Source organism: Dermacentor silvarum, chromosome 11 (assembly GCF_013339745.2).
Source record: "Dermacentor silvarum isolate Dsil-2018 chromosome 11, BIME_Dsil_1.4, whole genome shotgun sequence".
NCBI classification, from domain to species: domain Eukaryota; kingdom Metazoa; phylum Arthropoda; class Arachnida; order Ixodida; family Ixodidae; genus Dermacentor; species Dermacentor silvarum.
In genome coordinates this window covers 64,701,089-64,726,466 of record NC_051164.1, presented here as the reverse complement: position 1 = coordinate 64,726,466, position 25,378 = coordinate 64,701,089, and the positions used below count along the sequence as shown (strand labels likewise).

Below are 25,378 nucleotides of genomic sequence, written 5' to 3'. Positions count from 1 at the left end.
CGACGAGCTGTACTTTAAGTGATCAGTGAAACGAAATGCTTAGCTCGCTGGCGCCGTGCTCCACCATTGCTGATGCTAGTGCACTCAAGTCTACTCAGGTGTGCTCTCGATACATTGGCAAGAGCGACACCTGCAAGAGTATTCCTTATTCAACGTGGTGATTTCGAAAAAGTGTTGTCTGTTCTCTGGCTTGGCCTTCTTTATCAACTTGAAAAGAAAAAAAAAAGAACTCCAGGCTGGGGTGATTTTCTCGTTGGGTAAGTGCTAAGCTGGTAGCTTTGAAGTGACGCACATTAAACACCGATACACAAAATAAAGACACAGAAAGCAGTGAATTGCAATAATGGTTGAATATTCAGACATTTTTAATAAGCTCGTGAACAAAACAGTAAAACTGCTTCTTGTCACTTTCCTTGCTTCTTGTTTCGTATCCCATTCCTTGTTCTGTTTTGCCTTTAACATCATGCACCAACAATCCCAACTGCCAACTCTCCTCAAGTGGAGCTGAAGGTAAGCATCGCCAGATGTCGCCGTAAAGCAATCAAATGACCGAGAAGCGTAGCCTTCTCGTTTGACTTATCAACAAAAACAGGAGAAAAACGTAATGCTTCATGGGTATTTTACATCTTTATGTTTACAGGCAGTCATGGTTATCTTCAGTGGCAGCAATTTCCTTCTAAAAGCAGACGAATTCCCCGCGCAGCTACTTCAGTGCGTTTGAGAATAAACCGAGAGTTGAAGTTTACAGCCTTGCGTCTGTCATTATTTTTTGTTTGGAAGAGCTTTTTTTTTTTTCAGATGCACTATGTTGGGCAGTGCTTATCATCAACACAACGACCGCGGTCATGTATCTCAGCACGCGCGCATGTGCTGGAGAAGAAGAAGAAGAATCGAGTACCCGGTGTTCGCAAGCAAGCAAGCCTACTGCTTATCTGCGGCCATGCACAAACAACGCGGTACGCCACGCCATGTTCCTGAGCGGTCCGTCGCCGCACGTCCCGCTCCGAGTAACGCCACGACAGTGGCTCCCGTCATTGGCGGCAGGCACAGCGACCACAATGGCGCCGAAGAACCCTCGAACGACGCACCGAAGCGACTGACTCTGCCTCACACGGTGGAGGATGGCTCTCACCGCGAAGGCAGCGGAACAGCGGCTAAGCATCGTCACGCGGAAGGAATGGAGCACGGAAAGAGCCAGGAGAGCCTGCAGCCAGAGTCACCACGTCATAGCCAAGGTAAAAAAAAAAAAAAAAAAACAGCAGGTCTTGTATTCACAAAGACGGTATTACGGTAAAACATCAGGTACTAGCTAATCTTGAGACCAAACATGTCGTTGGAGAAGGCGGAAGGCCAATGGCAACAAGCACATACGCGCTAGAACCTTTCTTAATACGGTCCCAGATTATTAACGCCAAGCTTTCTTTAGCTTTTCTCCCCGCTTTCTGCGGATGGCTGAGTGGCCGAATAAACAGCGTACAACATGTAAATTGTGTAATCAAAGCTTGGCCGAAACCGGATGGAGTGTAATCCAAGGTTATAACTTGATATAGGGTGATATTGATCGCATAGCGCGATGCGTGAACTTGTAAGGATTTTCATGTGGTTCACAACGCGGATCCAATCCTTGAGGCAGCCTGATGTTATAGTGCCCCGCACTCCTTATTACAATAGCAAGTATAGCTAACCAGCAGCATATCGCAGCAAATCTACCGGGAAGCTTTCACTTGAATTTTGATGGCAATTCTCCCTTTGGTTTCCGCCCAATTTTCTTAATGTTCACAGGGAGCATTTTCTCACGTGCGTAATATTTCCGAATACTGATCTCTAGCAGATATTTTTGCACGTTGGAGTACAGAAAGATGTAACGTAGTATAGAAATTGGCAGGAAAATGAGTACGCGTTGTAGTATGTCAGCCAACATAGAGTGCACAATACACTCAAGACGGACGTTCACGAAAAAGGTGCGGGTACTATGAAAGTGGCATCAGATCACGTCCCTTTAAATACTTTGGGGATCTGTTACAGAACTTTTACACAAGAGGTTGGTTGCATGAAAAAAGCCAATTCGCATAGAAGTGTTAAAAGCTGTAAATGTACTGAAAGTTGGGCGAGTTGGTAGCTATTCATCTTCATTCATTCAAACGAGGACAAAAAGGCGAAGGTGACAGACAGGCGCTGACTCGCCACTCAGTTTATTTTTGGAGGGAAATTACACACACATATATACCCAGTCTGACTAAAGTGAGCATGTGCAAGAGCATGCGGAATAGAAATAAAAATAATAAAGACATGTTGAAAAAAAATATATGCACAGAACTTCTACGTATCTTAACAACGTCAGGTGGCGCTCAAAAAGGCAAACTCTTTGTCAGTTAGGGTTATAGATGGCTCACTTACGCACATATCACCACGCTTTTTGATATGGAAGGCCTATATGTGTGTAGTTTCCCTCCAAAAATAAACTGAGTTGCGAGTCAGCGCCCGTCTGTCACCTTCGCCTTTTTGCCCTCGTTTCTCGTGTGCGTGCTGCAGTTTCAAGATGTTAAAAGCTAACTGTGGCTGGTAACCGTTTCCAAGTAAATCAGATGAAGATGTGATTCCCACGACGTGGAGAGCAGTGTTGCAAGAAAGGCTGTATGGCTTTCACGCGCAAGCGTAGATTCCCCGTCTGCGAAATCGGCGAAAACTGATTGTCGCTGCGAGCTAAGCGAACGCCGGAGGAGGAAGGCGCCTGGAAGTGGAGAAGGGAATCGGCGCGTTCGCGCCCTCACCGTTCGTGCTTCGACGCCGCGGGGCTCGCTTTGCAAGTTCGCCGCGGTGTCCATAGGCTTGCGCGTAACCTGCGTTCACGAAGTGAAACGTCACCAATTTGTTACAATGATCGTTCCAGCTTAATATTTACTGCAGTGAGAGTAGGAGAGTGGTCGGTAAATGTGTCTCTACCTTTGAATTAAAAAAAAAGTTGTCGCAGTTTCACCTGAAAGGCGAAGCATCAATTGCGATAGCAAATTTGTAGAGACCTATACGGAGTAATGATGTTAGCTTTATCAGCTGTATAAACTTGGACATGCAGCAGCACCGGCAACACGCAGAACTGTTGTCGACGCCGTCGGCGTTTTGCTCCCGTTCGCACAAAATGCGTGCGGCGTTGGTGACTGTTACCGGAGCCTCCGATATAAATAGGCACTTGGTGCCGCAGCTATGCGTCGCCTCCCTTCCCTCCCCCTCCCCCCCTCCCCCACGGCCTCTTGCGCGTCAGAAGAAGGCGCGTTTGCTCTACATATATGGTGATTGTAAAGGAGGAAAGAGACGCCTACTTCTGCAGCCCTTAAGCGAGCACGGCGCAGAACGCGCGTTTGTTCTCCGCCGTGCGTTCACTCTCCGTGAAAGCGCGCGCGCCCCTCGCGCCCTTTCACTCGCACACACAGCGTTCGGCGCGCAGCGACGATTTCATCTTCATTGACGTCATACGGAACCTCACGGCGACGGCGACGGCGACGGCGACGCCGACGGCAGAAATCTGCTTTTGAGTGTCCATATAATTGCTATCGCAATAAAAAAAACCACGCATCAATTGCGATAGCAAATTTGTCGAGAGCTATACTGAGTAATGATGGCAGCTTTATCAGCTGTATAAATTTGGACATGCAGCAGCACCGGCAACACGCAGAACTGTTGTCGACGCCGTCGGCGTTTTGCTCCCGTTCGCACAAAATGCGTGCGGCGTGGGTGACTGTTACCGGAGCCTCTGATATAAATAGGCACACGTCGCCTCCCTCCCCCCCCCCCCCCCCCCGCCCAAGGCCTTTCGCGCGGCGGAAGAAGGCGCGTTTGCTCTACATATATGGTGATTGTAAAGGAGGATCTGACGCTGCGCCGTGCTCCCTATTGGGCAGCAGAAATAAGCGTCACTTTCTTCTTCAATAAAATCACTACTACTAAGGAGGAAAGAGACGCCTACTTCTGCAGCCCTTAAGGGAGCACGGGGAAGAACGCGCGTTTGTTCTCTGCCGTGGGTTCACTCCCCGTGAAAGCGCGCGTTCCTCGCGCCCTTTCACTCGCACATACAGCGTTCGGCGGCGCGCGGCGACGATTTCATCTCCATTGACGTCTGTGATGAGTAGTGCGCGACACAATGCGGTGACTTTTGTGGTGCGCGACACGGTGCGGTGATGCGCGACGGTGATATTTGTGGTGTGCGACAAGGTGCGGTGCATTTCAAACAAGAAGCAGACAAGGAGAGCGCGCGCCGCTCTACCGCGCCGCGCCGAAAACGACGACGCCGAAGACCGTCCGGCGCGTGAACACGCGGCGCAAGAAAAGAAATCAAAAGAAAAAAAGCCAATCCAATCACAGAGGAACACGGAGCCTCGAGCAGCCAATGAGAAGTCGACGAATCGACCAGAGCAGCAGAAAAAGGAGCCGCGCTGGCAGTAGAGGGAGGAGTTCCAGAAGCGACACCAGGACAAGGTCGGCCACCGGATCGGGAGCTGAAGACGGCCGTCGGGTTCCGGACCCGAGCCACCAGGACTTCACCCGGCCGGGGCCTCATGCCAACCCGTTCCTGGGAGTCGCCACTCTTCCTGATCGTAAACAGCTGCCCGAGGCCGGCAAGCGACTGTGCCCGTGGGCAGGACGAGAGCTGTCGGGCTACGGGCCCGAGCTCCACGACCAGCTGCCCGGCCAGGACGCCGCCGCCGTCAACCCCTGCTGCCAAGCCGCCTGCCTTCCCGGGCATCGCCACCCTGCCCGATTGTCAACTGCTGCTGCCCGAGGCCGGTGAGCGTCTGCGCCCGTGGGCAGAACGGGAGCTGTCGGGCTACGAGCCCGAGTGCCACGACCAGCTGCCCAGCCAGAACGCCACCGCCGTCTTCCCGTGCTGCCGAGCCGCCTGTCTTCTCCCTCCGAGCCAGAGCTGCCACGCTCTGACAGCCTGTACTACGGTCCGACACAACGACGTTTGGTGAGACCAACAACGCTTTTCTCGTCGTCTCGTCTCCGCTTCGCCGCATCGAGACTATAGCACGCGCACACGCCCGCTTCCTGCCCGAACTTCCCCGATATCATTAAGCGTTCTAGCCACATGTGTGTTCTATTATGAGTTCTTTTTGAGTGTTTATTTTATGGTTTTTTCTCGTTCTTGTTACATTAAACGTTTTGTGTGTGCGTTCCACAAACGGCTTTGTCCTCGATTGGGTTCTGGGAGGCTTCGCCTCATAGAACCATCAAATATTAGACAAAAGAACCTGCTCATCACAACGTCATACGGAACCTCACGGCGACGGCGACGCCGACGGCAGAAATCTGCTTTGGAGTGTCCATATAATTGCTATCGCAATAAAACCAATTTCTTCGTACGTAACAGTTGTGGATAATTAGGTTGCACCAGGTTCATCATACATACCGGAGTAAAAGTTCGGCTGTGGCCCTATAGCATTAGTTAACACATTTCCTTATTTCTAATGTAACAACAATCTCGTTCCCAAGACAAGTTACGCGATCAAGCTACCAGCGCATGTTTACGAACAACTACCGTTTTCAGCGAAAGCTTTTTGAAGTTTAAAGTCGTGAAACTGCAGATTGGGATATAAGGGGCGCCCTAGAGAAGGTTGTGCCTAATACCCGAGCGGGTTTTTTTTATATTCCACCCTAATCGAAATGCAGCCGCCGCCGCAAGGATTGGAGCTCGTGACCACGTGTTCAGCCGCAAGCTCTACCATGGGCGCTCCTACCTTAATACATGGAAACGGAAATCTCGTTGTTCAGCATCACCTAATTAAATTATCAATGCTACATTTAAAAGCGAACTAAATATCCACCTCGCAGGCGGATTTCTTACTACTTGTCTCACTGCACACCATAGAAATCAATCACTCTGCTATTACTGCTCCCTCCGCTGCACATCTTTAGATCTTTCGCGCCAAATTTTTCACGTGTAACCTTGCAGTCCACTTATTCTCGTGCTTTCATTTGTAACTTTTCTGTTGTAAGTCAGCGCCTGTGACCCCTCTAGTCCACTTCCTTGTCCTATGTTGATGCGCACTGTTTTTCACAAGTATGGAATACCGACACGCCCAACGTATGATTCTCCTAGTATTAGGGTTGCCAGCTTTATGTTTTTGTGGAACTCACTGACCATCCCTACAATGTAACAAAGCTGAAACATCATGTTTAAAACGCTAACGGCGTCCATCTGTACATGAGAGAATGGTTAAATTTGATATATTAAAGGTGTCATTGAGGGGTACTGATAGTTTGTGGATAGGCCGGTGTCAGTGAAGGGTACTAATAATTTGTGGATAGGCCTTTGTAAAAGTCACATAAGCCGTTTAGCGTTTACATTGAATGTGTCTAGTGCTTTGCATAAAGCGTCAGGCTTGTCCGCAGTGCACTTCACAGAGTTGATAATCTATTTTTGGCGCACACCTTTAGCGTCGTAAACATACTGCTTCAATTTACTGAAATTTTCCTGAATTCTTTTTCGCAGTTACTGAAATAAATTTCTGGCCGTAAGCTAAATTCTGATTATTATAGTCTGCAGAGTTTAAGGGTTCCTTTGAAGTGCAACAAATTTTGTCTACTCGGAGCTTGCCTTTTGTGCTCAGGGGTGACATCGAGTAAACTATTGCCTTTAAGAAGCGACGTAGCCTTTTTTACTATTTCATATTATACTTAGAAGCGTCCAAACGCAGGGTGGCATTCTCAACAAACAGACGCCGCACGGAAACTAGGTTCGCATGGCAGGAACCGGAAAAATGTTCAGTCCGGCGGCTATGCCGAAGTGCCGAGAATGCCGGCGACCTTTCCACAGCCGACCACCGATTCACGACGTGAGTTTCCGCGACACGACGTTATCGGAACGTCGCCTTCGGTGGTCCACGGCTCCGGCGGTGCTCACATAGAGGAAGCTGACGTGCCTGTTCCGTCCTCGGTGGTCCATCTGGAACCATCTCATGAAGCGTGCTACGTCCATGAACATGCTACTCATCCAATACCGGTGTTGCCAAGTGTCGAGACGCAAGAGCTCTCCGGGCACACAAATGCACCACATCAGGCACAGCATGAGCTCCCTCCACCACTGGTAAGTACTACCACGATTTTCGAACTGTAACACCGATTATTGCTTCATTTTGCTTCTTCGTCATCACATATCTTTAAGGACATTGTCCCATGCACAATCTCACGTCGGCGGACTTTAAGAAGTCGTACTTTTGCGTTGACGCTGACCGCGCAGCGGGACCATGTCTCCGGCCAAAGTTCACATTTCGTAGTTAAAAGGAGCCAGCTTCGGTGATACGCGATTCAAGTGCGGTTTCTCCAGCAAGAGATTATTGATTGAGTTATCAAGACTTAGCTGAATGAGCCTTCGTTTTCCCCTCCAGGTGTGCAAAATATCGGTGCCACATTTTGCGGGAGAGAGCAAGTACTTCGAAGACGGCGAGTCGGAGCAGACAGACTGGCTACACCCGACGTCGATGACGAACACTTGTGAAACGTCGTCACGTAGACCGCAGAGACGAATCGGCAACGGCACACTGGCTACCGCCCCTCTAGCGCCCCCTCTGGATGCGACAGAGTCGCCTGTGACCGGTTTTCACGCAAAGGAAGCAAGCAGCAGTGTTCGGCAAATACCGTCCTTCTCGGACATGCGCGACGGTGAGCTGCATTCAGTTAGGACACAACTTGAACATCCCGACCGACCAAGCGCCAATACTCGGGCCAAAAGAGACGGCAGTTCACATGCAACGCCATCGTTCTCAAGGTTCCGCTCAGCCTCGTTAAGCCTAGAGGAGGACGCCTTCAGGAGCGATGAACCGAAAGGCAGGAAAATGTCTTGGCCGGCTACCGGGGCCTCCGCGTGGTCGTCTGGCGAGAGCTCGCGAAGCCCACGGAAAGATACCGCGACACCCGCGGTTTCTACAGTCGATCTTCCAGAAACGCCTGCGGGAACAAAGTTTGTGACTGCTCAGTCATCTCCTTCGCCTTCCAGCCGCCTCGAATTCCCGGACCAGAGCACTACCTCCGAGCAGAGTCCGCAGACGTGCCTGCCTTTTCGGCCGCCAAGTGCGTTGGCTGACTCGCCCGAACGATGGCCTCTTCGCCCGCAAGAACGTCACGGGTTGGAGCCGCCGTGGATGAAGAAAGTGCAGGGGAGCGATGCTCCGTCTTCCAGTTTCCACAGCAACACCACTTCGGCCGCGACTCCCTCGTCATGGACGCGGGGCTCGTCGCCTCAGTTGACGGGACGCCGCGATGACGTTCCCCCTGAGTGTGGGACGCGGTCGCGTAAGCAGCTGAGGTCGCTGCGCTTCCTCTCCAGCACGATGCAGGTATTGTTATTCGGCAAATGCGTGAGAATTCTCGACGCAGTTAGTCTTCATTTTGGGTGCCAGAGAAATGTGAAGCCTTTGTCAAAAATGCGGAGACTAATGCCTTATGGTCGCAGAGGGGAATTGGCCACGTCAGGGAGCTCCGATTGTCGGAGCTTGCTTAGCCTGAGTATTCTAAGGCGTGGAGGTGACTACTTAATTCGTTGCGCATGGAGGAAGGTGAAATACTTAGAGGGAGCATCACGACACAGTCTTAAAGCCCAATCTTAAAACTGTAAATCAAAGCATCTTGACAATCAGGCCCTAGCAGTTATATCTAGCTCATCGAGTTATAGCTACCTCATAATGAAGGTGCAGAGCGCAAAGGAACAAGGACAAGATAGAAGATAGGATGAGCGCGGGATTTATATACATGTCAAAATCACACCTGGCAGATAACAAAAGCTACGACACCCTTAATCTAATAGTCGTCGACTAAATTCACCAGATCATGCGTGAACACAGAACGACACTCAATGCCAGGTTCATGAAACTGACGTTCTTATCACAAATAGACATGCATCCATGAGGCTTGTGACAGAAGCTAATAACAGTGCGCGTAGTATATTCATGCAAAGGTGAGCCATCCGTCACCGCTCTTGGAGACTCGGACAAAGAGATGCAATATCTGTTATCAGATAATGCAGACTGGCGCACCCGGGCACCTGTGCACCAGCTTGGGGTGACTAGTCTGCCTTACAAAAAAGCTTCCTTTCCGTATACCTCTGCATGATTTGGCGTGTAGTCCTCGCCTGTCTCGCCAAGTTGAGGGGGCCGGTAGTTTGTACTGTCTGTCGGGGATACGATCAATTTCGCGATGCTTCGCGATGCTTCGCGTGAATCGGCGCGAAATGCGTCGGCGTATACGTATGGCTGATAGCATTTCTGATGCTGTGCCATGTTTGGAATCTTATCACAGTCCTTCGAATGCTTTCGGCCGTCTACTTCGACGCTTCCGCTGCTGAGTCACTCGAAATATTGTTGAGATGAGAATATCACCGGAGGTGATCGCTCGGCAACAGCCCAGATCAAAATTTACCTTTGGTCTGTACGGTACGCCATCACGGCTGAAGACCGTTACGGGCGCGTTCGACCAGTGCATGGCTGAAACATGTTTGTTCTTTAGAAATTTGTATATATAATCCACGGTCGAATGAATGAAAATTACCGGAGACACTGCACAGTTATGTGGGAAAATCTTTATTGCTCGAATGAAATGAAACTCGTATTTTTTTCTAGACGTTTTCACAAGACCCACGCGTGTTTGTAGCGTACTTCTAATCTGAGCGTTGCATCTGAGCTCCGCAACGCCACCGTGATGTCATCCGCACTTGTGAGCCAACGTAAGCACTGTCGTAAAAGTACAGGCTACAGCGGTCGCACATGCACTTTGAACCCACTCGTCTAGGGAGGTGCTCTCGTGTCCCGACGAAACGCCAAGCAGCCTCAACGGAACCTGTGACTTCTTAACCTTTCCGCTTCGACGGTTTGCAGGCGTTGGTCAGGAAGCGGAAAACGACGGCCATCTTGGGCGCTGCGCTTCTGCTGGCAGCGGCTGTTGTCTCTCTCCTGCTGCTATTCGGAGGCCAGGGTGACAGAGGGCGACGAAGCTCGGCCGCTTTGTGTCGCACCGAGCCCTGCCGCGAGTACTCGCGCCGCCTCGCGGATTCGGTCAACACTTCGCTGAAACCCTGCGAGGGCTTCACGCGCTTCGTGTGCGACGGCTGGCGGCGCCGCAACCTTCTCTCCGTGCGCGAGGAGGCGTTCCTCTCCGAGCAGCGCCGCCTGTCCCACCTGCTGCGTTCTGTGCCGGTGCCGCGCAAGGCTCAGAGTCAGCTCGAGGCGGCGGCGGCATTCTACCGTAGCTGCGAAGCCGTGAGCCAAGGCGAGGTCGACGAGTTACCCAAGGTGGAGGAGGCTCTTTTAATGCGCGAGCATTAGGCGTGTCAAAGTAGAAAAAGGTGTATGTGTGTGAAACGGTGGGGAGCCGGTCACGTGGTAGAGGTAGAGAGGTGTTGGGAGAGCTTAGGAAATTGCGTATGTGTGTATGATATGTAGGTAACTAAGGGAACTGGACTGTCGAGTGGGCTCCTGAACAACACCTTGAGATCGGGTGAACGCTGTTCAAATCTTGAATCAGGGACCTCAAACAGGATCGACGTAATGCTCACGCATTTCTCTCGTATTTGCCGCTGGATCACCACTGACCTGGTTACCTGCGACTGCCGTGACTTGACGAGTATTTCAGAGAAAAAGGACATACATTTGTTGCGCAAACGGGGCATGGCACGACGTCACAAACCACGAAGACACGATGCTACTAACAACTGATGGCTTATTGCAGGCGGCCAATGCATATATACCATCGAAAAACAGGACTATAAGAAAGAACGGAGCGAATCAACACAATTAATTACATAATTTCTCAGTAGCGTCTCTGACATAAGGTTTAGGGATGTAATTTGTTGCGTTATTCTTCCCATTTTTCATTCGTCGTCATTCGGTGTTGTCAGCACCACAAGGTTATGTTTAGCGGAAATTTTTCCGGTGAAAATGTTCGCAACTTCGTCGTGTACGCTACACTTCCAAGTAGTCGGTAAACAAGAACAGCGTTTTCGCAAACACCAATGCAAGCTTTGCTTACACCGATTTGCACTGCGCGTGGGTTCCGCAAAATTTTCACACTGCTCAGCATGCACACTTTTGCCGCCTGTTCCACTGATATTAATTCAAAGAAAGGCAATCAGGAACGGCCATGCCACCGTACAACATCATATAACATCTGAAATGTGTTAGGAACAATGAGCCGTAGGCGCATTGGCAACATCTTAAGTGTTAATTACACTTTTAATTACACTGGTGGCGTGAAGCAGTACTTACCCATATTGCCACAGTTGTTCAAGCCATAACACTGCCTTTATACAGCATTGAATGCTAACATTGAATGCCATTCAATGCCTCCTGAACAAGAATTCAGGATCGCCAGTCAGCCTCTAGAGTCTGTAAAGAAGTACGTTTATCTACGTCATTTACTCACAGGGGACCCTGATCACGAGAAGGAAATTTACAGAAGAATAAAATTGGGTTAGAGTGCATACGGCAGGCATCGCCAAATCCTGACTGGGAGCTTACCACTGTCAGTTGAAAATAAAAGTGTACAATCATTGCATTCTACCGGTGCTAACATATGGGGCAGAAACTTGGAGGTTGACAAAGAAGCTCGAGAACAAGTTAAGGACCGCACAAAGAGGGATCTGTGCTCAAAGAGCACAAAGAGACAGGAAGAGAGCGGTGTGGATCAGAGAGCAAACGGGGAGAGCCGATATTCGAATTGACATTAAGAGAGAAAAAAAAATGGAGCTGGACAGGCCATGTAATGCGTAGGATGGATAACCGTTGGACCATTAGAGTTACAGAATGGATACCAAGAGAAGGGAAGCGCAGTCGAGGACGGCAGAAAACTAGGTGGGGTAATGAAGTTAGGAAATTCGCAGGTGCAAGTTGGAATCAGCTCGCGCAAGACAGGGGTAATTGGAGATCGCAGGAGGAGGCCTTCGTCCTGCAGTGGACATAAATATAGGCTGGTGGATGATGATGATGATGATGAATGCCTCCTTTAGGCTTCAGGAAATGGGACATCATTCACAAAGCGTGAGATATCGTAACAATCGCCCACTGTTGTTGTTACAAATGGTATTGAGACCTTGTCGCATTTCAGGTGAAGGCTGCTCTACTCGAAGCGGGCATTCTGTGGCCACGAATGCCCAGGGACTCGGACACGGTGGACGTGCTTGGGACGTGGCTACGCGCATCGCTCACGCTGCACTGGAGCGTCGTGCTGGACGTGTTCGTCCAGCAAACCGAGAACAGCACCAGGGTCGCTCTGAGGCCGCTCCGAGAGTTTGAGCGCATCGTGGAGAAGCACCAAAGACTGACACGCAGTGACCAAGAGGCCCAGGACTACTTTGATACGCTCAGGCATGCAGGACGGTCTAAATATGCCGCAATAATTAAGAGGATAGCTGCGGTATAATGTCGCCTCAGATTACGGAGAGCTTTAATAAAAGATAAAATGATAGCACAACAAAAGGGCGCAACAATGAGATATCCCTGCACATGAGCTAAAAGGGAATGACATGTAAGACCGAAGCGTTTAGCTACTGAATTCGGTTGTTAAACGTTCCTCTACAAAAGGCCCGCTCCAATGGTCTCCTCTGTATGACAGCGAAAATTTGATATTGAAAGTGTAGGGAAGGAGAAGCGCCTGTCAATTAGGTGCATTTTTAGCATTCCTGAGGGGCACATCTGTGTGGCTCCGAAGGTTGGGTGTCAGCTAAACTCGACCGATTTGTTCGCTCTTCCCTTACTTTGCAATTAAACGCTTTACAAATTTGTCAGCAATTTGAGGTGCTTGGCATAGAATAAGGAAATATTGGGCGGTGAAGGCAAGTATAAGCTAATAATTGAAATAACAACGCACTTTGTTCAAATATACCAATGTTTCTCGTAGCGTGCTAGAGCTGTACGATGTAATCAACCATCGCGTCGCTTCGCTATTCAGTGTGCAGCGATGAGCCTTAGCAGGAATAAAGTGTCCTGTGAAAGAGAGATAGAAAGCGAAAATACTTGATTCTTTTGAAAAGATTTCTTTAGCAATGTTTTCAGTCAAGGGCGTCCATGGTGGCATGCTTCATCGCTAAGACAATGCAGTTAGTAAGGAACCATTGGTCGCTAAGGGTGGTTGTAGCACTCGGCGACTTCCTGCACAACATGTAGTCAAGGACCTGCTGTGTATATCGAGCTTCATTTGATATTCTACTTGCAGGACCCATGCTTTCAGCACCCGCCAAATCAGCTGGCAGCCCTGCGTACATGAAAAGAATGAGCTGCGTAATTTGAAGCCGTGGTTTCCTCTAGAAACGTTTCCTACATCTTGTGAAAGTTGACCAGTTCACGTGATTGTGAAACGCTGGGTCACAATTCTTTGTACTTTGCGCATTCCGACAAGACCTATTGCCGCCTTATAGATAATATTTTTTGTATTTTTTTCTGAAAAGAAATATACCGCAGGACCACGCCCTTGGCATCAGAGGCATCGCAGCTGCTCTCGCTCGCAGCCTCGCCACTGCGGTACTACGTGACTAGACGAGGGCTTTACGGCTGCTGCGCCGGCGGTTGGTCGCCCAGTCTCGCCATGGATGGCGCGTCGGTTGGGCCGTCTGTGCGTGCGCTTCAGCGCAAGCGACAGGCTGTATCCAGTCATCCAGTAGATATAGCTAGACGGCAGGCTGCGAAATCTCCAGCAAAGGCAAAGTTGGCTTCTGAAACACCGGCGCAAAGGGAGGCCAGATTAGCACGTTATAAAGAAGCTTACAAAGCGCGGAAGCGTGCAATAATGAAACACTGTGTGCATAGTCTTTGCAAAACCAAGCCAAACAGACCTTTCGCTTGTGATAACTAGGTTTGCGAGAGTTAAACCTCAGTCAATTTTTTATTTCGAAAAGAAAAAGATATACCGCTAGACCTCGACTTTGGCTCAACCATTGGCACTCAGACCAGTTTTTTATTTGCAATGAGGGTGATATCGTCCATTATCCACTGTAGGGCCTATAATCTGGTCTAAAGCACATTACAATGTCAATAGAATACCACCTTCTTTCATTGGGAGCCTTAATATACGTAGCAAGATATTTACGCATTCGTTACCGATTGCCTGTAGATGGTGACACATCTAGTCGGACCGAATTAGTGGTTTTTGCGCATGTCTTGTATGTATGTCGTGTGGATTCGAAATAAAATTTAACGTTTAGATTAATTGTCTCATGCACATTTCTTTACGATATGTTTTTGGTTACTGTTCGAATATTTATTTTTGATCTAGCCGCAGCCCTGCTTCAGGAATATCCAATTTTCATTGGTTTGTTTATTGTCAAGCTATGAAAGTTGTGCTTTCTTTGAAATAGTCTCACCGCGATCTGGTTCGTCAAAAAAAAAAAAAAACTGCAGGCCATATTGTCGAGACCATTTCTAAGCTCACCGAAGGCTTCCTTGATGTCATCTACAGGCGAGAGTTCGGCAGCCCTGGTCAGCCTTCCGCAGAGGAGCTGCGAGACACCGTGAGTTTCGCCGACAACAGAAATGTGGACGAAGCCTGCATGATTCCGCTGGCGGAGGCCATGGACTCGCCTACCCGCTCTGCCCAGCTCGACACTGACGAGCTCTTCGGCACCGTCCCTGGACTCACCGAGGAGCGATGGCTGGCTGAGCTGGAAAGATACGGCGGCGTCTCGAACAACGTCGTCTACGAGTCCAACAGGCCGGCCTACGTGAGGACCTTCCTGAAACTGTGGAAGGCACGGGGCGAGAGGGACATGCATCTGTTCCTCTCCTGGTGCATTGTCCAGACGGCGGCGCTGTTCTCAAACCGACTGCTGTTGGTCAACTTCTACGATCGGTAAGAAGCGCCGGCGTTCACTCCGTCCGCATTGTGAGAAAGTGGGCGCGCTGTTATTTACTGAGCACGAAACGGTCATCAAGGAAACACCCGATAAGACAAATGTTCTTCAAAGATCACGACGCCACAAGAAGTGAGAAATGACCCCGACATCTCTTAAGGCGTATTTGGATGGTCGTTTCGGGGTGCTCTGACAGCGCTACAGAGGTCATCCAACAGAGCAGCAACTAAGCGTTACTGCTCGGATAAGCGGGATTCATTTAGGATAAGGAAGTAGGATCATTAGTTCCATTCCCGGCTATTGTCATTCACCTTTAAAGCTTGTATTTTCTTTTTCACCAGCTTCCTGCCACGGCCAGAGAGCTTTTAACGACTACCCGAATATGTGATTAGTAACTTATGACTGCTTTTGTGCTTTTCTTAGCTTTAAACTTTCAGTTGCGGCCCCCTATAGGAGAAAGGTGTAAATACACAGAGGTAAGGTGAGTGCTAAGAATAATTATTTCTCGAAGTTGTCGCCACTCTATGAGGCAGTAACAGTTAATTCTACTTGATACTTTCTTCATCAGTGACGTATGAGTTTGAATTCCCAATGACTCAAGAAGTGTTTCCGGTCTATTTGATCCCGGCTGTGCCGAGAACAAACCTTCGATGGACAAGAATTAGACTAATGCTGTAACAAAAACAGCTGCCGCATTTACAATGCATTCTGGGGGGTAAGCGAATTACCTAAATTATCGCGTATCGCGGTCGCAATCCATTTATGTTGACACTGACCAGTTTCAAGTTTTCGGTGCGCCTGAATGCCATCCAATAGAGAAATGCTCTTATCAGAATTATAAATGATTTTAACAGAAGGTCAACCATGAGACAACAGCTTTAACGTAAACTTAGGTCTCTCTTTTTTTGCCGCACTTTATGAACCAGTTATGCGGGGTGACATTCACTACACCTGTGTGAATTGTCGCTTTGCAATTCGAGGACACAGGTGCCGCTACGAACGACGCTGTGTCACCTGCTTTGGGCGATTAGGTCTTATTGAGAAGATCGTGCATTGCAATCTTAATGGTTGTTTCTTTTCGTTATTACAATTATTCTTATTAGGGTAGTAGCGTGATGACAGCAAAGTAGTGACCGTCGTTGTGCCCTTTCTAGTCAGAAATGGCGTTCGTAAAGACAGGTGTTCGAATCAAAGGTATTTAGCGTGTTAGAATCCTTTAACTAACGAGCCCTAACAACCGTCCAAGCATCGAACTTGCAACGCGCCTCGTTAAGCCAGTTTGACTGACTGTTGTAAACCAAAGCAGTAGATAATTACGCCCGTGGACGACCATTCAACTGGCGCTACGCAATGTAGCCTGTGACCACGTCGTCTGCGACATTTGTATCGAGTGCAGGTTCACAGTATCGAATGCAGGTAGCTGCAGTAGTTACCTGAATACTCGCTGCACTATCAAATTGACGACGATGCTGCACTCCCTCAACTAGTGCAGAAACTGGGGCCAAATGTAAAATAAATTTGATTGCCCTTGTGGGGATGCGCGACTGTCACGCGTCCCCTGATGTTGTTTTCCCCGCATGGCTTCGGATCTCCTGTAATCCGGCTTCGCCGCGTGGCTTTACGGCGGCGGCGGTCGGTGTGGTTGCGGCGTATTGCGAGAGATGGCGCGAGTGTTGCGCTGCTAACGCCACCTAACGACGGGGTTACTTGGGCGCAAAAGGTAGAAGGCGCTTCCTCTTTGGCGTGCGGTCGGCGGGCAGTGCGGACGCTTCGCGCGTGCGCCGACACGCTCTCTGCGAGACCGGCTCGCTAGGCCTTGTAGCGGGGCACCGGCATGGACGAACACGGATCGTTCGAACGCGCCACCGTTGGCGTGACCGTACACGCTAACTACTAGGCTTTGGTTTCCAGCCCGGGACGAACATATTCGCTCGCGGTCCGGTCGCCGTGAGTCGGACTTACTCGATCTGTCGCTCGCCCATCTGCTTAGTAATAAGTGTATGAAAGGTGCAATAAGTGCCCTTTTGAATGTTCTGTGTTGTCGATCCTTTGTCCCAAGAGCACGTGTGAGACCCTATACCCTTTTTAGTCTCTTGGTCCCTGGCAGCGCCAGGCACCGTCCGTGCCACACTCACTAGCCGTCGTGCCGCCATTATCTATGGGATCAGCAACTCAACACAGCGCGTGATAAGGTAAAGATAACAGAAGATGAAATGAGCCGCTACAAAATATGGGCAATAATATATATATATATATATATTTATATATATATGCGTCATTTGTAGTCGTGTGTTCGTTTTCTTTCTTGGGGTGCCTTTGTGTTGTCTGTATAGAGTGATTCAATCCACGCGGCTACTTTCACAGCGACAGGAGCACGGAAATGTACCACGTTGCCTTCTGCCTTGGCAAGGCGTACCTGCTGAGCGGCAGCCAGATGTTCCGCGATTACTTCGATGAGGAGCTGTTCTCGGAGCGGGCAAGCCGCGTGGCTCGTCGGATGGTTGCCGAAACCCGAGAGGCTTTCTCGCGTCGCCTGAGCCAGTGGCCACAGAGGGACGCCAACCGCACCGCGGTCCAGATCGGACACTTCATCGACGTCGCCCTCGGGTACTTCGACCCGCGTTCTGGCCTGCAACTACCGAAGGTTCGAAAGCCCCCAGCAACACATCCTCTCGTGCCACGAGTGCCTGCATTCGTTATGCCATGCCTTACAAGAAACGTTATGAATGTTTCTTGTAGCTAACAAATTGGCCTAAATATGTTACGTCTCGCACCGTAAGCCTGATATAAATTATGCAGCCTTTAAGGGGTTGCATACTCCCTTCGCAGTGTGCTCCACTGTTGAAAGGAAGCCTTGAGCATAGAATGCTCCCCTCTGGCACGTGTGGAAGCGCCCGGCATTCCTGTCGCTTTTCTGCTTTGTTGCTTTGGAAAGCAGTGTAGTGTCACCCGATTCTTAATGGCATAACGCAATAACCACCACTGTAACTCAGTGGACGTATCTAAAGGTGCTTTCGAGCATCTTATGAGTTTCCATGTTAACCTACCGATTCTCGACAGAGCCTTACATGCAGAGACGTGTACGCAGCAAACGCCGGTAGCTTTCTTCAGCCGGGGCGACTCTCTGGTCGAGAACTGGAAGTCAGTCGTCCTGAACCACGCTGACGTTCTGGACCGCTGGGAAGCCGCCGAACAGATCGAGTTCGCCGAGTGGACCGTGCTGCTTCCAGGCCGCCAGCTGGCGGTACTCCCGTATGCCTTCTCCTTCCCCTCGTTCGACGAGAGTGCCACGCGGTTCATGAACCAAGGGGGTCTCGGCAACGACATCGCTTCGGCGCTGAGTCAACTGTTTTTCCACAGGTAAACTGGACAACTAGGATACGAGAAATTGAGCATGGTGGCACTACTTTATTCTGTGCAAATGCTCGAAGTTTTTTTTTTTTCTGCCTGTGCCGTGACACTAGAAGTAAACAGTGTGCTCTAGTCAGCTCTAAGAGCACCTAAACAGGCTTGAGCCAGAGAAACCCGAAAACCTCCGCGTGCAAGAACTTTCGCACTTTTTACTAGCACAATACGCACCCCTAATTTTACCTGCCATAATTACCTATAACCAATTGCGGTCCCAACGTGTGTTTTCACACAATCATCATAGTCATCGTCCTCTTTTAAGTTTACTGTGGGACCATTGGCTTCTCCCGAAAACCAGACGTGGCCGATGTCCTTCGTGAACCTATGGCGCTCCAGCACGCATGCGTGGCGCTTGCGTGGCTCAGTTGTAGAGTATCTGGCTCCCACGGACCGGGCGTGGGTGCGATCCCGGCGGGAACCGGGTAATTTTTTCGCATTTGCAGCGATAGCGGTTACGTTCGCCGGACGCCGTCGGCGGAGGCGGCAGCGGACACCATCGCGAACCGGAACGGCTATTGGAATGAGCCCATAACAGCTTACGCTGTAAAATGAATATGAGGGCATATGGCAAGCATTGCCAAATCATGGCCGCTAACACACCGCTATACTTGAAAAGAAAAGTCTACAATCATTGCATTCTACCCGTACCTAACTTCATCATCATCCTATTTTATGTCTACTGCAGGACGAAGGCCTCTCCCTGCGATCTCCAATTACCCTTGTCTTGCGCTTGCTGAGTCCAACTTGCGCTTGCAAATTTCCCAATTTCATCACCCTATCTAGTTTTCTGCCGTCCTCGAATGCGCTTCCCTTCTCTTGGAAGCCATTCTGTAACTCCAGTACTAACGTATGGGGCAGAACCTGGAGGTTAACGAAGAAGCTTCGGAACAAGTTAGGACAACGCAACGAGCGATGAAACGAAAAAAGAAAAACTGATATAATGGTAAATTCGGCGGTAATGCAGTTCCACTCAACGTGAAAGCTGGGGAAGTGCGGAGCAGTAATTCGCCGGTATTTCCCTTGTGTTTTCCTTGTGCTTCTCTTGTTTTATCTTGTGTTTATCTTGCGTTTAGCAATCCGTGATCGGTTCTGACACCTGTGCTAAGGCACAACTGGTGGGAAACCGCCACGCACACGCAGCCAAGCTTTGCTGATGAGTTAGAAGCGATTTTAACAAATTTCTGCTAATTAATGCGCTTAATGCTTGATTATTCCTGTCTTTCACCAAATTTTGAATCATGTTAGTTTATTTTGAACCGGTTTTCATCAAATCTGCACTTGGTTTGACCCTGTTTTGAGCCCTTTTTTGAGCGTGATCACGCGGTAGACGCCGACAGCCCGGGCTCCTGAAAGTGCTTCACACTTAAAATATTAGGCGTAACGTTAAGAGACAGGAAAAGAACAGAAAGGATTAGAGAGCAAACGGGAGATAACCGATATTCTATATAGTTTCCATTAAATAGAAGAAAATGGAGTTTGACAGGCCATGTAAGTAAGGCATAGGACGGATAAACGCGGATTCCTTAGAGTTACAGAACGGGTGCCGAGGGAAGGGACGTGCAAACGATGAGGGCAAGAAATTAAGGGGGAGGGGGGGGGGATGAAATGAGAAAATTTGCAGGCACAAGTTGGAACCAGCTAGTTCAAGACAGGGGTAACTGGAGTTCGCTGTGAGAGGTTTTGGTCCTCCATAGGACATGAAAACAGGCTGCAGCTGCTGCCGCCGCCGCGGACGACGACGACATTTATTCTTCCCCAAATTTGCTGCTTCCTACCTGCTTATGTTCCTCATTCATGGAGTGAGAGCGAGCTATGTAAACGGTGTCAAGGGAAGGCAGTTGTTGCCATTTCATTCGTCCCGTTCTGTGTGCATTGTATTAAAGCGAAACATGACAGGCCAACGTGGCAAAGTATACTTTGTGACGGTACAGGTAGTTCGGTAGCGCAACAAATAATGAAAAAAAAAAAAAACTAGCCAAGCTTGTTTCGACTTGGCGAACGCCGTATAAATCTTCGCTTGAAGCTTTTATTTAGGAATGATAATAGCCAAACTAGAATTGTGGCCTTGTCCAACCTACGCCAGCCTCACTATGTATCTGCTAGCAGACAGCATGCTTTCAAAATTTAGTAGTACCTCACATGATAAGTGGTTCTTGAGGGAAAGGGAAAGGTTGGCGCTATCTTCTGCGCCAGCGGCTCAGCGCCGCCGAACGCTGTATGTGCTGAAGGGCGCGAGGGACGCGCGCTTTCACGGGGAGTGAACGCACGGCACAGAACAAACGCGCGTTCTGTGCCGTGCTCCCTTAAGGGCTGCAGATGTAGGCGTCTCTTCCTCCTTTACAATCACCATATGTGTAGAGCAAAGCACGAAAGGCCGTGGGGGGAGGAAGGGAAGGGAGGCGAAGTTTAGCTGCGGCACCAAGTGCCTAAATCAGAGGCTCCGGCAACAGTCACCAACGCCGCACGCATTTTGTGCGAACGCGGGCAAAACGCCGACGGCGTCGACAACAGTGCTGTGTGTTGCCGGTGCTGCTGCATGTCCAAGTTTGTACAGCGGATAAAACTACATACTCCGTATAGCTCTCTACTAAGTTGCTATCGCAATTGATGCTTCGCCTTTCGGGTGAAACTGCGACAACTTTTATTTCCGGAGAAGCTTTCAAATTGAAAATTATTCTGTCTGATCGCTAGCACAATATTTTTCTTTCCGAGGATAATTTCTGAACGAAAGGTATGACGGTGTAAAATGCTCAGCTGCAAATCTAAATCACTTTTATTCTGTTTTATGGCGCCCTGCATTATTGGATCGATGCGACACGGGATTTCATTCAATAATGAATATAACAAATGAAATCCCTTTGTCACAGTGTTTACTCATGGCGTAGGCTTGCTTGTTTCGCCCATGGCTTAGCATAGGCTCTCATGCTGGGCCTCTCAGGCTTCATGCAGAAGCCTCGCTCAATCATCAGAAACGTCAAATGTAATTATAGTGATTACAAGTGATTTATCCAGAACAATACTAAGGTTCTCTCAGGTGTAATTAACGATGTCAAAGGCATGCAGTTACTCCCTTTAATTAGCAGCATTGAATACACTCTCTTTTGGTGTGTATTGTGACATTCTAATAATACTACTAGTCAGCTACATTTATTGTTTTTCATCACTCATTCGCGCAGCTACGCAGACTCCTTGGACGGCGATGAGTCCTCCCTGCTGCAATGCGCAGGCGCAAACGCTAGCGGTTCCGGCGACAGGCACACCACCCCGAAGCTCGGAGGCCTTGCTCTTCACACGCTGGCTCTCGAGGCCTCACTCGAGGCATACCGTGCAGGTGGCGCCTCTGTCGACGACGAGTGCCTAGACGGCTTCGAGGAATACGGCGCAGCCGCGATGTTCTTTGTCGCCTCGTGCTACGCCCTCTGTCGGGGTGGCGGTGGCATGAAGCCCTACATCGGCGACGAATACGACAAGCTGTTCGGCAACGTTGAAGGGTTCGCCGAAGCGTTCGGCTGCGAACCCGGTAGCCCCATGAACCCCATAGACAAATGCGCCCTCGGGTGAATTCCCGTTGTCATCTGCCTGTGTGACGCGTGTGTTACCTGATTGTTATTGTTGATTCTGATATATTCGCAATGCGGTTTTGGCACAAACTCTAAACTTTCTGCTGAAGAGTGCACTGAACACGCATATGTAGTTGAATGTGGTAGGATGTAAACAAACATGGTTATTAGGTGACCCTGAATGAAGGGGCACACATTATAATGCTTTGCCAATAGAAATGCGTGCAGCGAATGCAGTTGATGATTGTTGAAGTTTATTGGCGCAAGGGCCAGATGTGTCCAAAGAGTGCCAAGGTGATGATAATGACTTGTCAGTGGTATGAATAGTGAATTATAAGGTGTGAGTAAAACACATGTGGCATGGCTGTAAAGGGGCCAAAAATAGTCACTGTAAATTGTGTACAATCTATAGGTAATAAGACTATTGCAATAAGTAATGAAGTGTGCTATCGACACGAGATATGCGTTGTGAAAGAATGATGGTATACTAAAATGTGTCAGAGGCAAAAGTTTTCAAAAAGCACTTCTGCCTTAACAGAGCCCTTGAAGTGCAAGGGCCTGGAGGCATGTGCTATACTGAACTACTATCACAGCGGCATCCTCTAGAGAGAGGATGCGCTACGAAATTACTGGACTATTAACATGCAGGACCACATCGTTCAAGAAGCCTAGGACAGCTTTAGTACTAAAAAGCGGCTCTTCACCAAGAAACATAGCAGGAAGGAGAGGAACACAATAGCGAATGCTGCAATGTTTACCAGCTTCCACTTCAGTGTGCCAGTGCTTGTTTCTGCATTCCCACTTTCCAGTTTGAAGTTTCAAGCTTATCAGCAGTTTATAAATATAGAAGTAGGAAATACACACCGTCCTGCGAGGACTCAAATCCCGGTTCCTGGAAGTAGCAGTTGAAGGTTTTAGCTCTCCAGCTGTCCGTTTTCGTTTGCTGCATAAGAACGGTGCCTTTACCAAGTGCTTAGGTTATTTCCGCACCCCTGGTTATTGCATCTAGCAAAAACATTGATGCTACGGCTCGAGGCGTACATTATACACACTATGCACATATGGCCCATGTACATGCTATGCACATGTGCCACAGTTCGCGAGAGAACGGTTTCGTTTATTGCGGTTTTTCAGCTTGCCTATAGCACGCCCTCTTTTTCCAGAGGCTATGGAGACCACTAAGCAATAACGTATGGTATGGCGTTACTTCTGGATTGTTGAAAGTCCCTTCTCGGTATTGAATAGGGTATTTATTATACCTACATTTTTTCAAGGTTTCTTCGCAGGACATCTTAGAAAATGATGGCGTCCCTGTAGTGTTCTATATTGTCCGCACGCGGGCATAGACGGCACTGTCTTTACGGCACATAACCTCTTGCCTCCAAGCACGCCTGAAGAGGGACGGTTGCAATAGTTTAGCTGCTGGCAGAAGGTACACTTGTCAGACACGTTTGAACACATCTTGCTGTCCATAAGTGAATTAGAGAACACATTACAGAAGTGATGATGGGAATCATCTATGGCTTGTACCCAGATAGGCATAGAACCGAGCGGCGGGTGGTAGCGTTAGAGAAATAAATATTTATGAGGAGCAACAAAAAAAGTCAGCCCTTCTCTGGAGGGAGATGAAGACCAGCGAAGCTGTACTATGGTGGGAATTATGCATTTTCAATTATGACTATTAGATGTGATGGTGTAATTAGTTATTTAAAACTATTAAAGAACGAGGAAATATATATGATCCGGTGTAAGGACTGTCCATTTCGCATTTCTGCGACCGTGATTCATTGCGGCTTGACGTGCAGGAAGGTGCCAGCCAGTCTGCTTCCTGCAGTCAAGCTGCAGCGAGGTCAACGTCGCGAAATGGACAGTCCACTAGGTGGACTCTTACAGAATACCGCCCCCTGTTGTGCGCGTTGTTTGTGTGACCGCACACAACCGCTGTCGAAACGCTGGCGTGAACAAGACGCGCCAGCAGCAGCGAGCGAATGTTCGTGCAGTCTATCGCTTCAATGGAAACTGAGCGGCGAAAACACAGCGCATACAAAGGTCGGAACCGTGTTGCAGATCGCTTTCAAGATACGGTGCGCGCCACCGCCCGGCGCCGTTCAAAGTACAAGTTGCTCGCAGCGCAGAAGCCGCAACCCCTCTCTTCCGCGCTGCCTTCCCGCTGTCCTCCTTTCGCGTGGGAGATTGAGTCGCCAGTTCCCCTTGCGTCCCGTTGTAAGATACGCATTTGGTGCCGCAGCTAAACGTCGCCTCCCCTCCCTCCCGTCCTCCCAGGGCCTTTCGCGCGACGGAAGAAGTCGCGCTTGCTCTCCGCCGTGCGTTCGCTCCCCATGAAAGCACGAGTCCCTCGAGCGCTTTCACACGCACATACAGCATACGGCCAATGAGAGTTTTTTTATTGCGAGAGCAATTATATTGCCACCTGGTGTTTTGAGCCAGCAAACGATCAGCATTGCGTGCCCAGCAAGAACGGCGAAGAAGACGACGAAGTCGAAGATCCCGCGCCAGCTGGAGAACCGTCTTTTCGTGTCTGGCATTCTTCGGGTCTGGCTGCTAGTACTGTTGATTGATCTTGCCTTAGCGCGTGACAAACTGGTGGAGGTGCTGGGTAATCTAATCTATGCACCAAACCCCTCCGAGCAGCAGGAGCTCCAGTCCTGTACCGGTGGTTACGCCTGTACACCGCGCCAGCAGAAGGATCCGTGGACAAGCCCCTGAGTTTGGACTCCTCCCAGAGACAATGGCAGCTCCGACCACCCCAACCGGTATGGAAGGCACTACGCCGATTCATTGCACGCTACTTAGTCCGCGAACGCCGAATCCTTTCCACGGTGCCATGCATGAGGATGTTGAAGATTGGCTGGTGCACTATGAACGTGTTGCCTCGTACAACAAGTGGAACGATGCAGACAAACTGAAAAACGTATATTTCAGCCTTAACGATGGCGCACGTGTTTGGTATGAGAACCATGCAGATGCCCTAACTTCTTGGGAAGAATTCAAACGCCGTCTTTTTGAGACGTATGCGAGCCCTGATCGCCGAGAACGAGCTGAGCGTGATCTCCAGTACCGTATACAAATGCCGAATGAAGGTGTCGCAATGTACGTCGAGGACATGACACGTCTCTTTCGACGAGCCGACCCCAGCATGTCGGAAGAAAAGAAGGTGCGGTACCTGATGCGCGGAGTGAAAGAGCAGCTGTTCGGCGGTCTCGTGCGCAGTCCTCCAAAGACTGTGTCAGAATTTCTTTCCGAGGCCGTCACCATGGAACAGACTCTTCGGCAGCGGGCACCATCATACGAACGCCAAGTGAACGCTGCCTCACCTACGGACTTCTTCGGAGCTCTCGGGGGCCACCTCGGGGGCCACGTCGGGGGCCACCTCGGGGGCCACGTCGGGGGCCACACGATATGGACACTCAAAAGCAGATTTGTGCCGTCGGCGTCGCCGTCGCCGTCGCCGTGAGGTTCCGTATGACGTCAATGGAGATGAAATCGTCGCCGCGCGCCGAACGCTGTATTGCGAGTGAAATGGCGCGAGGGACGCGCGTTCACGGGGAGTGAACGCACGGCGAGA

The 25,378-nt window shown here is 49.6% G+C and overlaps 2 protein-coding genes across 2 annotated transcripts; both read left to right on the top strand.

The window, feature by feature from the left end:
- The first annotated feature begins 805 nt into the window (after positions 1-805).
- On the top strand, positions 806-12,533 carry LOC125941445 (uncharacterized). The gene is made up of 4 exons (XM_049658652.1): positions 806-1,235; positions 6,693-7,081; positions 7,383-8,330; positions 12,088-12,533. The coding sequence occupies exons 1-4, from the start codon at positions 806-808 to the stop codon at positions 12,400-12,402; spliced, it is 2,082 nt and encodes a 693-aa protein (XP_049514609.1). The 3' UTR covers positions 12,403-12,533.
- Positions 12,534-13,046: 513 nt separating this feature from the next.
- Positions 13,047-22,151, top strand: LOC125941318 (uncharacterized). Its single transcript, XM_049658333.1, has 5 exons — positions 13,047-13,078; positions 14,434-14,823; positions 17,189-17,468; positions 17,913-18,184; positions 21,409-22,151. Exons 1-5 carry the CDS (start codon positions 13,047-13,049, stop codon positions 21,791-21,793), a joined length of 1,359 nt encoding a protein of 452 aa, XP_049514290.1. The 3' UTR covers positions 21,794-22,151.
- The last annotated feature ends 3,227 nt before the right edge of the window (positions 22,152-25,378 follow it).